Source organism: Styela clava, chromosome 1 (assembly GCF_964204865.1).
Source record: "Styela clava chromosome 1, kaStyClav1.hap1.2, whole genome shotgun sequence".
Taxonomy (NCBI): Eukaryota; Metazoa; Chordata; class Ascidiacea; order Stolidobranchia; family Styelidae; genus Styela; species Styela clava.
This window is the reverse complement of record NC_135250.1, coordinates 9,319,059-9,331,294: the sequence shown is the minus strand read 5'-3', so window position 1 is coordinate 9,331,294 and position 12,236 is coordinate 9,319,059. Positions and strand designations below refer to the sequence as shown.

Genomic DNA, 12,236 nt, shown 5'->3' with positions numbered 1-12,236 from the left:
TGTATACATATTATATCATTGAAATATTTGCCTATACTTACACCATATTTCTAATTTCAAAAATTTAATGAGAAACCATACACATCACGCCAGATATACGTGATTAAAGTTATATATTTCTCTTATTTTTGCATGTCAGCAAAACAGTTTTCAATTATATTTTTTCCTTATATATGCAACACCCCTATGATAAGAAATAAGCTAAATATTAATCATCGGATGATTATACCAAATATAATCTTAAAATGATAACCCGGAATAAATGAGTCAAATAGAAAAAACTGCTCAAAATTAAAGCTGTGATATTGCCTTTTTAATGCATCAGTTTTTTATTCATCTGTATACTCTCAGGTCATAAACAAACAGATGGAAATAAATGAGTTAAAACATTGTAGTTTCTAGTTGTCCCTCGACGATAGCAAATAATGATATTAATAGTTCATAGCCGTAGTCTATTTTTTTTTCATTTGGGTAAAAATAACATACGAAATTGCCAAAATACAAAATTATACACACATTTTACTGGGTAAGGGAAGTTGCGGGGAACCAGGATTATTGATTATTGATTAGAAATTTTTTGTACATAGGCCTACATGCAATCACTTAGGCCGTAGTCGCATGACATCGCAAATAATAATTTAAAAATTGAAAGGGATTTTTGTCACACATGTTTGTATCTCAAAAGAAGGTAGTTTCAAAATCTTTAATTTTTTAGTATACTATTTTCAAATTAACTTAATCAAGCCAGTTTTATTTCGCAAATATAACTATAAGTATCTGTACATGGAACATCGTTAATCTTCCAGCTTAGCCCCTTGTGGAGCTGTGCGCAATCTTCTTGGTTTTCATGGTTGTCCGGTTGATCAGTACCCCAATAAGAATATTGATCGGGCAAAATTTCGCCATCAGCCCAAATAAATCTTCCTTCGTGTTGAAGATCATCCAGACCGATCCAAGTATCAATATCTCCTAATTTTATCATCGGAAGTATTTCACTGCAATGAAATAAATAATTGAAATGATTAATTCTTTATCAAGCACAATCAAACAGTTTTCAACAATATATATATATATATATATCTCTTTTTTAAATCTGTCTTTATCACAGCACGTAAAGCAAATAAGTTACGTCAGTGTCATTGTTCATAGCAATGTGCTGACCCAAAATTTTGAATTGAAAAGCGGCACTGTAAAATACCAAATATAAAACTTTGGGAAACACCATAAGTTTTGTTTTCGGATGACCGCGACAGAAAAAATGCTTATTAGACATTGTAAATCACTAAATTTGGTGTCCCTACGGCTCACATTATGTTGGGTTGCCTCGTAATCTTAATCGGAATTTTAACGCAGACCCGCAAAAATAAGAAGTTTCTTGAGTAGTAGTGATTTCTTTTCACAGCAAGTCCGACGCGAAGGCGAGTTACGATGATCACAATTAAACTAATATGGCAAGACAATTTGAATGTTCGGATCGGCCATGGTTTGAATATTTTACGCAACAGAAAAATCTTCATCCGCTGCAAAAGTGTATTTTGAGGGCTATTTCAATAAGTGGCGTAATCGCGGCGTCTGTTTTAGCCGTAGCTCGGGAATTTTTCATTCCCATTTTTGAAACCTTCCCTCCCCTTTTAAAAAACCTGGCTACGTTCTTGTTTAGCCTGTTTTTGTCGAAGTTTTGAACTTCTGTATTCGAAGTTTGAGTTTCTGACTTCTACTGATGATAATACAGGTTACAATTATCTACAGAAATTTGACAGAAACTCGCATACGCCAAAGTTTCATTATTGAAGTTTGATTTCGGATTTGAGTTCGCAGCTGGAGTCGAAGACGAAAATTTTATCAACCGGAGTCAAAGTGAAAATCTTTTTCAACTCCGGAGTCGAAATTACTTTAGCTCTGGTTTAGAGTATGAAAATCCCTTTTATATACTCAATTAATTAGATTTTAAAAATTTGATGACTGTAATTAAATGAGTTTTTTGTACTTGGTTTATCTTTTTGGGCTGTGAATATAATAGTAGCAGAGTGATCTTAAATAGGTATTATGTCAGAATGATATCAAAGTTTTTTATTTTACCCGTTAAAAACAGTAGAATTTCTGATGACAACAGAAGCCAAATCTCCTCCTCGATTCTGACAGTTTGACTTAGCTGTTGCATATGTGGCGGGATCGCTGAACAGTTTGTAGTAAAGTCCGTTACTTGCTCTGGTCCAGGTCTTGACTTTTTCCGTATAATAGACAAAAAAGAACAAAATTTGATTTTTCTAGAATATAAACTGGTAGATATTACGGGAAAGTTTTAATAGTTTTATTGTTTCATTTGTTTACATCATACTCATGTTGTGTACAGAGTCAAATTTATGACAGCGGCTGATATATTGTTTGAAAGCAGATTTGATTTTCGTGGTTGACTCCGAGCACATCGGCCCATGTGATGTCATTTTAGCGTGTTGTTCTTTCTTCTTTGTTCAACAGCTACTAATGCTGCTGTATTTTACTCTCATTCTGCGCTTCATCGGATCAGCGGAAAGAATGTATATCAAACGATGCTCAAGGAAATATCCATCAACTAAATTATATTTTGCGAACGCACTGACCGAAGAACAGTATTTTGCCTCTATACTAAATCATTGTTAGTTCAGACACTTCATACACAATACTTGGGAGTTCAATGAAACAAAACTATAACAGTTTAAAATTATAAACAATAATTTTGAAAAAGAATCTGAAATAATATTTGAAAGGTATGAAACGCTAATTTAACGTTAATATGATATAAATTATAAAAATTCATAAAACCAGTTCTGAATTCACATTGTATTTTTAGAATAATTTGATTTCACCTTCTTTTCTGGCAACATTTGCTCTTAATTTCTTCAGAAAATCTGAAAAGAAAAAAACGACAAAAATGTAAAATAGTGAGTAAGCGCGTGCAACTATATTGTCGACACGTAAAAATACGACACTCGTGGGCTACAGGCTCTCGAAAGTCATTTGTTAAACAATTTTATTTAGGGTAAAACTACGTGCAAAAGGTAATAAGAGAAAAATTGAAAATGTTTTTTTCTAAAATGTTCAAAATTACAAGTTTGTAGAAGACGCTTCTGTTTTTAACGACTGAAAATTCAAAATTTCGATTGTCGCAGGAATTGGAAATAAAACGATTTTTCATTTTAAGAAGAATAAAGATTTAACAAAGCGATCCATATGTTCATGAAATGTCCAAAAAGCAACTCGTACATGTCTTTTAATTATATAATTTACGTGTTAGGCTCACTAAAAAAAACTTTTATATCAAAATATAAACCTTTTTATGCATTTGAAAATTCTATTCAGAGACAGTCCATCAGGAAGGTTTTATACTGCTCTGAATGTGCCCTCTCTGACTGTTGGTTGTATCCTTGATTTAACACTCAAATCAACTGTTCAAGAGAAATCTATTTGTCAAAAATATCATCTTACCTTCGGCACTAGGATTGTCACAATCTCCAACAGAAACCCAACGTCCATTCTTCCATTTTGTAAAGCAGTATCCATCTAAATGTAAACGTGATTTTATAATTTGTGCCCTGACAAGTATAGAAGTGACAATACTTGAATGAAACTCAAGAACTAGCATCAATATAAATTTCTGTCTGACAGACTTAGAAATAAATTTCTGTCTGACAACCGTAGAAAGATAAGTATAATTGTTCTAACGTGCAGAACGACTCTCATATCACATGAATTACTCTTATAATATTATAAATAATATATTTGAGAAATATGAAGAGAAATAAACAATTTTAACAACTCACCTTCCCCAGCAAACGACAAATTGAATAAGCATTGACAAAGAGTTACGAAAATAATAAGCTTCATTTTTCTGAGGTATCTCTTCACCACAAAACACCCAAACTAAAGTCAACCTGCAACTGACTATCAAGGTTACTTATTTTGCGTGACTTTGAAATAATGATATTTCCCTCATGAGTGTATATAGAAATTAAGGTGGTTCATCTACAATTTGCATTAATTTTAAACCCGGAAATTAAAGATTTTTGCATTGTATCCTCAGTTAGTTGAGTCTACAAAACACCAGTGGCCATGCACATTTATTATGACATTCGAGCATAAGAATTATGTTGCAAAATTGAAGGCTTAAAAGTATGAGAACTCCTTTTGAATAATAATATATATCAATTATTCAATAAAATATTTCAATACAATACTTTCTGAAACAAATCCACTGCAATTTAAATTTCACACTGAGTAATAAAAAAATGAATGCAAAAATCCGCAACTTCCGCGATTTAATAATAATGTAAATTCTATTGAAAGGCAAAGAACCTACAAAAATTAATTTACATACATTTATATAAATAAATATTCAATCAAATTTACTTTGAAGTGATAACTCTCAATTTTCCATATATTTGTCGTTTCGGCTTTGTTTCCAGTTCCACGTTTACTTTGATGAGAAATACCTCTCTAACTGAACGTAACATTTTCGCGACCTTTTGTCAATTCATAATCGATATGTCGTTAGGTGAAGTAGGTAAGTTGGTAAACATTTTTTATATTCTCGTTTGTTAACCCCAATAACTTATCGAAGTAAAGTTGCACTCAATGAAAACGCCGAAACTCTAAAGAAATGAAAAATGTAAGAGGATTACTTTAAGTCAATTTGATAATGAATATTTTGTAATATATATAAATACGCAAATTGATTTTTGTTGTTGCTTTATCTCTCAATCCCAATTTGCATTTTTATCGAATCCAGGAAGTTGCATATTTTTGCATTCATCTGTTACTCAATGTAAAATTTAAATTGAAGTTTTTTCAGAAATAATAAAAAAAATTGAATTTTTTATTGAATAATTAATATCAATATTCAAAAAGGTCATACTTGCGTACTTTCAAGTTTGCAAAATATTTTTCACGCTCGAATGTCATTATGAATGTGCATGGCCACTGGTGTTATGTAGTAAGTAAGTTCCGGGTTTAGAATCAATGCAAATTGGAAATGAACCACTCTAATTTACATACAAATTCATAGGAAAATATAATCGCAGTTTCGACTCCATTTTGAGTTATTTGTTTGAAGAGACACCTCAAAAAATGAAGCTTATTATTTTCGTAACTCTTTGTCAATGCTTGATCAATTTGTCGTTTGCTGGAGGTGAGTTGATGAAAATGTTCATTTCACTTTACTCGCTCTAGTTCGTTCAAATATATTGTTTATAATATTATAGTTTTATAGTAGTACAGTCCACACATAGATCACTTGCTACAGCACCCCTGTATTAAATACGCATACGGATTCATTGGCGCAAAGGTATAACAAAATTTACCTTTACACTATCGAATAAACCCAACTGATAATTACAGTATTAAAGATGTGAAATCATTTTTAGTATAATGTTTCGGTACACCCGTAGTGTACCAGGATAGGCTTAGGTCATAATTTTATTCCGATTTTCTTTATTTTAGTACTATTACGAGTTCGGGACTGTCTGTGTTAGCCAAGTGAATATGCCCTTTGCCCATAGGTTTCAGTTCTTTTACACAACTTGACGTAAAGTAGGCGAACAAAATTAGTCATCTTCATATTGGTACACACACTTCTGGAGCGCCGGCCTTTTTTTATATTCTTGTGAGAATCCATTTATTATTTGGCCAAAACTCGAAAGCCTTCCATTTTAATCGTTTATTAGATCATTAAAATGTCCTATGCTGATCTAAACAGATCACGTTTACATTTAGATGGATACTGCTATACAAAATGGATGAATGGACGTTGGGTTTCTGTTGGAGATTGTGACAATCCAAGCGCCGAAGGTAGAGTGATATTTTTGACAAATTAGATTTCTTAAGAAACACTTGATTTGAGTGATAAATCAAGGCTACAACCAACAATGTGAGGTGATACCAATGTAATGTCATTGGTGATACCTACAAATGAGTAATAAAATTTTCTTGTAGGGCTTTTAAATTTTCCTGTAGAATGTTTAAATGTATGAAAAGGTTTACATTTTGATAAAAAAAAATATTTATTTTTTCTGTGACGATCAAACTTTTAAATTCTCTTACGAATTTTTTTTTTAGTTTTTTATTTTCCCTTAGGTTCCCTGAGGCACATTGTTTTACCCTAAATTATTTTTTTGCGAACTAGTGACAAGGAATGTCGTATATTACGTGACACCATTCTACGCCAACTAAATTTGTGACAGTATTTGAGCATTTACTTTTTTTCCAGATGTTCTGAAGAAATTAAGAGAGAATGTTGCGAAAAAAGAAGGTGAAATGAAATTTTTCTTAAAATCTTTTGCGAATTCAGAACCGTTTTTATTATTTTTTTATATTAATATTCATACTATATTATCAAGAACCTTAATTAACGCCTCAAACAATACTATTGTTTACCATTTTACACTGTTATAGTTTTTTTCTTTTAGAATCAAAATGCTGTGCTTCAGTCAGTGCGCTTGCAAAATAGAATTTAGTTGATGAATATTTAGTTGGCCATTGTCCTAATTTTATTACTGATATCATTCATTCCGCTGATTCGATAAATCGCAGAATGAGAGTAAAATACAGCAGCCCTAGTAGCTGTCAGACAAACAGGAGAGAACGACACGCTAAAAAATGAGACCTTATTATGATGTAATATTTATAAAACAATAGAAAGAGGCAAATTTCAGTTCAGTTATCTTTATCAATTTATATCATAGAAAACTATCAACTAAATTACATATAATGTGTGAAAAATATTCAAATATCATTTTTTGTCTATTATACGGAAGAAATCAAGACCTGGTACAGAGCAAGTAACGGACTCTACTACAAACTGTTCAACGATCCAGTCACGTATGCAACAGCTAAGTCAAATTGTCAGAATCGAGGAGGAGACTTGGCTTCTGTTGGCATCAGAAATCCTACTGTTTTTAACGGGTAGAATAAACTAATTCATACTTTGATACCATTCCTAGCTTAATACTTATTCATAATACTACTTTTATATTTACTGTCCAAAGAGATGAAATATTAAGTATCAAAAAACTCTTAAAAAAATTCAATACCAATCATTAAAGTTTTTAAATTCAATTAATCGAGTATATATAAAGAATTCCTAAACTGTAGCAATAATTTCAACTTTGACTCTAACTTGAAAAAATTGACATTCGCTCCCAGTTGATACAATTTTTTGTCTCCATCTTCATCTCCTAACGTGAATCCAAAATCAGATTTTGATAATAGAACTTTGGCGTAGAGACTTACCTTTGAGGATCGCTTAGTCAACTTTTCTTTTTTTTTTGAATATCTGTAGAAAATTTTCACATTGATTATTATCTTTAAAAGTCCGATTACGGAAATTTACGCCAACTTCATATCCCTCCTATAAACATTAACACCGGTGCAACATGCTGTGATAAAAGACCCAAAACAATGGATTTCAAATAAATATAGGTGAGAACTGGTTGATTGTTCGACTTGAGATAATGAGTTAATCATTTTGAATTATTTATTTTATTGCAGTGAAATACTTCCAATGATAAAATCAGTGGAAGTTGATACCTGGATAGGTTTGGATGACATTCAACAGGAAGGAGCATTTGTCTGGGCTGATGGAGTCACTTTGTCCGATCAAGATTCTTTTTGGAGTACTGATCAACCGGACGATCATAAAAACCAAGAAGATTGCGTACATCTATCTCACCTTAAGAAATGGAAATTTAACGATAATCATTGTTCAACAAGTAATAGATATATTTGCGAAATAAAACTTAATTGATTGAGTTTATTTAAAATTAGTATTAAAAAGTCTGAAACTATTTTCTTTTAAGATATAGACATCTATATATTTTGTTCCCAGTGCGGCAAACTTATTTTTAAATTCTTATATTATAATATTAGAACTGGCCCATTTAAACATATCGACGTCATCACCTGTCCATTTAAACTCAGGTGAAGAACCTGTAATGTATGCAGCTACAGGCAACAATGTTGGCTGATACAACGTAATAACGAAACCGATTCTATATTGATCTGTAAATTTCTCACAATTTGGCTTATGTTATAGCGTGACGTTTCAGTGGTGCATTATAAACCAATGGGGTATATATATACGAGAACTAGAAGCTATTTTGCAGTGCAGCGAGTGATGATGATTACTGTGTATTTTAATACTTTTCACCACTTAATATTAATAGTGCATGTTATTTGCCTGAAACAAGGTCGTTGCCTAATTCATTTACTTTATAATATTTCTGTACAACGTTTTATGCAAACTTATAGTTAGAAATTTAGTTTCATCACATATACTTGCGTTAAGATTTCAAGTGTATTTCGTTATCTGTTATTGTGTGCTTATTGACATCTGAAGGAGTCAGTTGGATGACTCCGCTAAAGTACGTTTAGTACTGGGTTAAGAACACATAAATAGAGACATATATCTCCTAAACTGAAATTACAATGGTCTAAAATGGTAGCGACGTGAATGCGTTTTGAAGTGGAACAAAAAAAATTTTGCGAATGGAATTGCATTCCAAACCTTATTTGAAGGTATTATAAGATTTGCTTTAACATTATAAACATTTTTTTGGCAATTCATATGAATGCGAGTAAGTGTTATCGCACTGTGTTCAATACCAAAACACTCAATACATCGCTTTTTAGCATTCAGAAAGGCCTTTAAATGCATTCCGTTATTTTTTGTTAGATATTAATTCAACCAATCAAATCGCTATTTTAAGATACTGGTGTAAACGGCTTAATTTTGAGCAATTAGATTCGAATGGAATAAATGAATATCATGTAATTGCAACTGACGTACATATTATTCATAACAGATATGACGTAATATATTGTATAATTCATTCACACCTCAAAAATAGAAAAATCATGCATTTTCCACTGATACTTAGTGATTTCATATCCTAAGCGCAATATTAATAAACCCAATTTGCACAAAAAAACAAATTTTCGTATCATATAGCTTTTTACGTCATATCAATTTTCGCAATCGACTTCTTAAAATAGACGCCAAATTGAATTGAAGTACCACACAAAAACTCAGTTTTACACCTCGATGGTGGTTTTAAATTTCTTTTATTGAATGAAAGATGGGTGCTATATAAATACGCAGACGTGGAACTGATTCTGCACACAGTAAATGATGAGGCCGTTAAACGGAATAGCATGCTTCAATTTAGGCTTGGTAGACAAGGAGGAGACTAAGTTTGTAATCGGTTCATGTCTAATAATCGATTGAAAACAACTTATGCAATTGATTTTGAACGAGCAGTAGTCTATACATAGATACACTTTAGGTCCACATTTCCCAGCCGGGGAGGAAATTCCAAGGGGTGATCATGTTGTTCATGGCGAAGAATTACCTGTGTATGTAGTATTTCTAATATTCTTTAGTTCTTTATTATTACTATATTACTTTTTGTGCACACAACTATTTGGTCCGACTTGTGCATAACGCTAGCTGAGGATCGGTTGAAGATTGAAGAAAAGTAGTTTTTATGCATAAAGAAGGGGAAATAAATAGTCCAAAATAGGCGGAGAGATGGATTCAAGGAAGAAGCTTGGAAGCCATTGCTTCAGTAGGTAGTAAACGTTACTAGGGCGTTTTTGAATCGATATGTGTTTGGGCACCCTATACCTGATTGTTGTCTTTTGTGATTAAAATAAGTTGTATTTTCCTATTTGTAATTTTCCCAGTTATGTTGTAATTTATTGCTCGATATTTACAGAAATCGTTTCATTGTGATAAAATGGCACTACACATGAAAATAAATGGTTGGGAAAAATTAAGACAACATAAGATTAGAAGATTTAATGGAGCTTCCCCTAGCACATTCAAACTACCAGTACTGGGAGCTAGAGGATCTGGAGCGAAAGAACTTGGTAAAAGTCTTCGCACATTATACGGAGATTATGCTGAAAAACATCAATTTGGCATAGAGAGCGAATCAGATGCTGTACCGTATAAACAACTAGTAAGAGGTATTGCCATTGACACAATGTTATCTTTGGTAAATGAAGTCAAGGAATCAGGAGTTGTGTATTCCAATCCCGAAAGAGTTACTGATGTAACGACAGTCAAAACGCAAAAACCTGGTAAAGACATACCAAGGGCGGTATGGTTGGCTTTCAAACGATTGTGGAACGATCCAATTTTCGGAGAAGCTGCCATGAGTAAATCATGCCACGATAAATATGAAGATGCTGAGTATTACTTTAACAGCATTGACAGATTACGGTCAGCAAAGTACATTCCATCATCAGACGATATCAAACTTTGTCGATTTAAACTAAATGGTGTTTCTGAAACTCCTATGCGAAAAAATTTATGGTTACTAGAAGTCGAACCGATCGAAACTAAAAAACAAGCTGAAAAAATACTACAGTTCTTTGGAAGCAATACAGTGGTAATATATTGTGTTGATATTTCTTCATATGATCAATTTGAAGATGATGGAAAAACGAATAAACTTCTAAAAACATTGGAACATTTTCAATATGTCGCTAATCATGACGTTACAAAAACAGTTTACATGCTTACAATTTTCACAAATAAAGAGGAATTTGAAACTAAACTTGCCCGAGTTCCTCTCAAAACTTGTTTTCGTCATTATAAAGGATCCAATAGCGTGGAGGAAGCAATGGCTTTCATTAGAAAAAAATTTCAAGTGCAGTCATTAAAACGACGAGGTTACTGTTCGTTTTTTATTGCTGGAGATCGCCTCAGAACTCATGAAGACGTTGAAAATATGAAAAAGGTTCTGCTGTTCTGTGCTTCCTATCTTCAAGCCGTAGCCTATAAATTAGTATGAATATAATCGCCAATGTTTAATTGCAAATCTACACTCGATTATTCTTATACAGTAAATGGAAAGTCGAGTTGAACTGGATCTGGTACAACAGCCCTTTTAAGTGGGAACTGTGAGGCTCAATATTTTCCTTTTCGAGTGATTTCTCAATTTACTGCTAACAACTATTCGTAAATTTGGTTCAATACATGATTATCTACACTCGTCATCAATTCTGGCTAGGAGTTCAATTTCAACTCATCTTCTGAATATCAAGGCTGAGTTGTCTACAAGCAACTCCTTGTGTGAGGGCTTACGAATGGGTGGAACTGGAATATGCTCTATATTTAATATAGTCACGCAATATTACAATAATTACAATATTTGTAATACATAATTATTTATCACGTCCTAAAATTGTTCCACCAGGCCATGTCTAGTATTTAATTTTGCTAGAAAAAAAGTCGAAATACGCTTCCAAAATTGAGAACTTTTTTTATTAATTAAAGTGTGATGACGTTTTGTGTTGAAATTCATATGATATTTTAGTTTAATTTATTTATGTGTCTTTTTAATTTTATCGACTTTTTCATATTTGAAGTGTGAGTTTCCATAAATGTTATTCTATTTATATGATCAAATATAATGATTATTTCTGAAACATCACATTGTTATTGTTATTGCTTTTCCGGTCTCTTACCTGCAATACTGACGAGTCGACGTTCACAAAATGTAGTTTAAATTTTACAAATGATAAAATAAAATTTGAGTTTTTAGTTTATATAAACCGGTATCTAATTGAACATGAGGTTATCGTAAGTGGAGAGACGAAGATCAACTTATAGATTTTATCAATTTCAATTGGTCATTAACAAAATGCCACGATGCGACCGATAATAATATATTTAAAACAACATTATTTGGGTACGATGGCTCAATGACAAGTACATAACTATGAAATATTTGATTTCAATCAAAGTCTAGAGCGAACATATAGCAGTATAGTGTATCTTAATAATTCTAACTGTGCAATTGTGGAACAATCCAATAATCAGTAATTTACTGAAAATATTTTCAAAACAAGAGAATTATTGAGCTCTTGAATAAATGGGGACAATGTGGAGAGACTAGCTTGTAAATCTATTTTTATCTCCACTTTGGCACTAACGGAAATGGTTCGATGGGTGGCTGAACCTGATATACCAGATAGTTGTACCCTTGCAGACCCGTGGTTAGAAGACAACATTTTAGCTGACTGACATTTGGTCCTATAAAGATCATTCGCTATTCGATCTGTTTTTTCCCCAAAAAATTAATGTCAAAGAATTTTATTACCTTTCATGCTGGATTCAAATTGCCAAGTGGAAACCTGAATATCTAATCAGAAGTTGAAAAAACCTGGGATACTAAACAATGATATTCGAATATGTC

General features: G+C 32.2%; 3 protein-coding genes across 4 annotated transcripts; 2 read left to right on the top strand and 1 right to left on the bottom strand.

The window, feature by feature from the left end:
• Positions 1 to 47: 47 nt before the first annotated feature.
• LOC120344312 (lectin-like) lies at positions 48 to 4,045 on the bottom strand. Its single transcript, XM_039413456.2, has 5 exons — positions 3,801 to 4,045; positions 3,466 to 3,540; positions 2,847 to 2,888; positions 2,080 to 2,224; positions 48 to 995 (listed from the first exon to the last, which is right to left on the bottom strand). The coding sequence occupies exons 1-5, from the start codon at positions 3,862 to 3,864 to the stop codon at positions 740 to 742; spliced, it is 582 nt and encodes a 193-aa protein (XP_039269390.2). The 5' UTR covers positions 3,865 to 4,045; the 3' UTR covers positions 48 to 739.
• A 1,029-nt stretch (positions 4,046 to 5,074) lies between these two features.
• LOC120341088 (lectin-like) lies at positions 5,075 to 8,285 on the top strand. 2 transcript variants are annotated; one of them, XR_013477184.1, is made up of 6 exons: positions 5,075 to 5,164; positions 5,749 to 5,823; positions 6,242 to 6,283; positions 6,789 to 6,936; positions 7,345 to 7,452; positions 7,522 to 7,635. XR_013477184.1 is itself a non-coding variant. In XM_078114143.1 (5 exons), exons 1-5 carry the CDS (start codon positions 5,104 to 5,106, stop codon positions 7,775 to 7,777), a joined length of 582 nt encoding a protein of 193 aa, XP_077970269.1. In that variant the 5' UTR covers positions 5,075 to 5,103; the 3' UTR covers positions 7,778 to 8,285. The 2 variants fall into 2 exon arrangements, 1 of the variants encoding a protein (XP_077970269.1); XM_078114143.1 differs by lacking the exon at positions 7,345 to 7,452 and having other exon boundaries at positions 7,522 to 8,285.
• A 179-nt stretch (positions 8,286 to 8,464) lies between these two features.
• Positions 8,465 to 11,203, top strand: LOC120348316 (guanine nucleotide-binding protein G(o) subunit alpha-like). Its single transcript, XM_039418433.2, has 2 exons — positions 8,465 to 9,384; positions 9,747 to 11,203. The coding sequence occupies exon 2, from the start codon at positions 9,768 to 9,770 to the stop codon at positions 10,827 to 10,829; it is 1,062 nt and encodes a 353-aa protein (XP_039274367.2). The 5' UTR covers positions 8,465 to 9,384; positions 9,747 to 9,767; the 3' UTR covers positions 10,830 to 11,203.
• Positions 11,204 to 12,236: the final 1,033 nt, after the last annotated feature.

Excerpts from the sequence above, each read along its gene's own strand:
- LOC120344312 (XM_039413456.2), bottom strand. The coding sequence starts at position 3,864 with ATGAAGCTTATTATTTTCGTAACTCTTTGTCAATGCTTATTCAATTTG. Across the intron at positions 2,889-3,465 it reads TGACAATCCTAGTGCCGAAG|ATTTTCTGAAGAAATTAAGA; the intron begins GTAAGATGATAT and ends TTTTCTTTTCAG. Across the intron at positions 2,225-2,846 it reads AAATGTTGCCAGAAAAGAAG|TCAAGACCTGGACCAGAGCA; the intron begins GTGAAATCAAAT and ends ATACGGAAAAAG.
- LOC120341088 (XM_078114143.1), top strand. The coding sequence starts at position 5,104 with ATGAAGCTTATTATTTTCGTAACTCTTTGTCAATGCTTGATCAATTTG. Across the intron at positions 5,824-6,241 it reads TGACAATCCAAGCGCCGAAG|ATGTTCTGAAGAAATTAAGA; the intron begins GTAGAGTGATAT and ends CTTTTTTTCCAG. Across the intron at positions 6,284-6,788 it reads GAATGTTGCGAAAAAAGAAG|AAATCAAGACCTGGTACAGA; the intron begins GTGAAATGAAAT and ends ATTATACGGAAG.
- LOC120348316 (XM_039418433.2), top strand. The coding sequence starts at position 9,768 with ATGGCACTACACATGAAAATAAATGGTTGGGAAAAATTAAGACAACAT.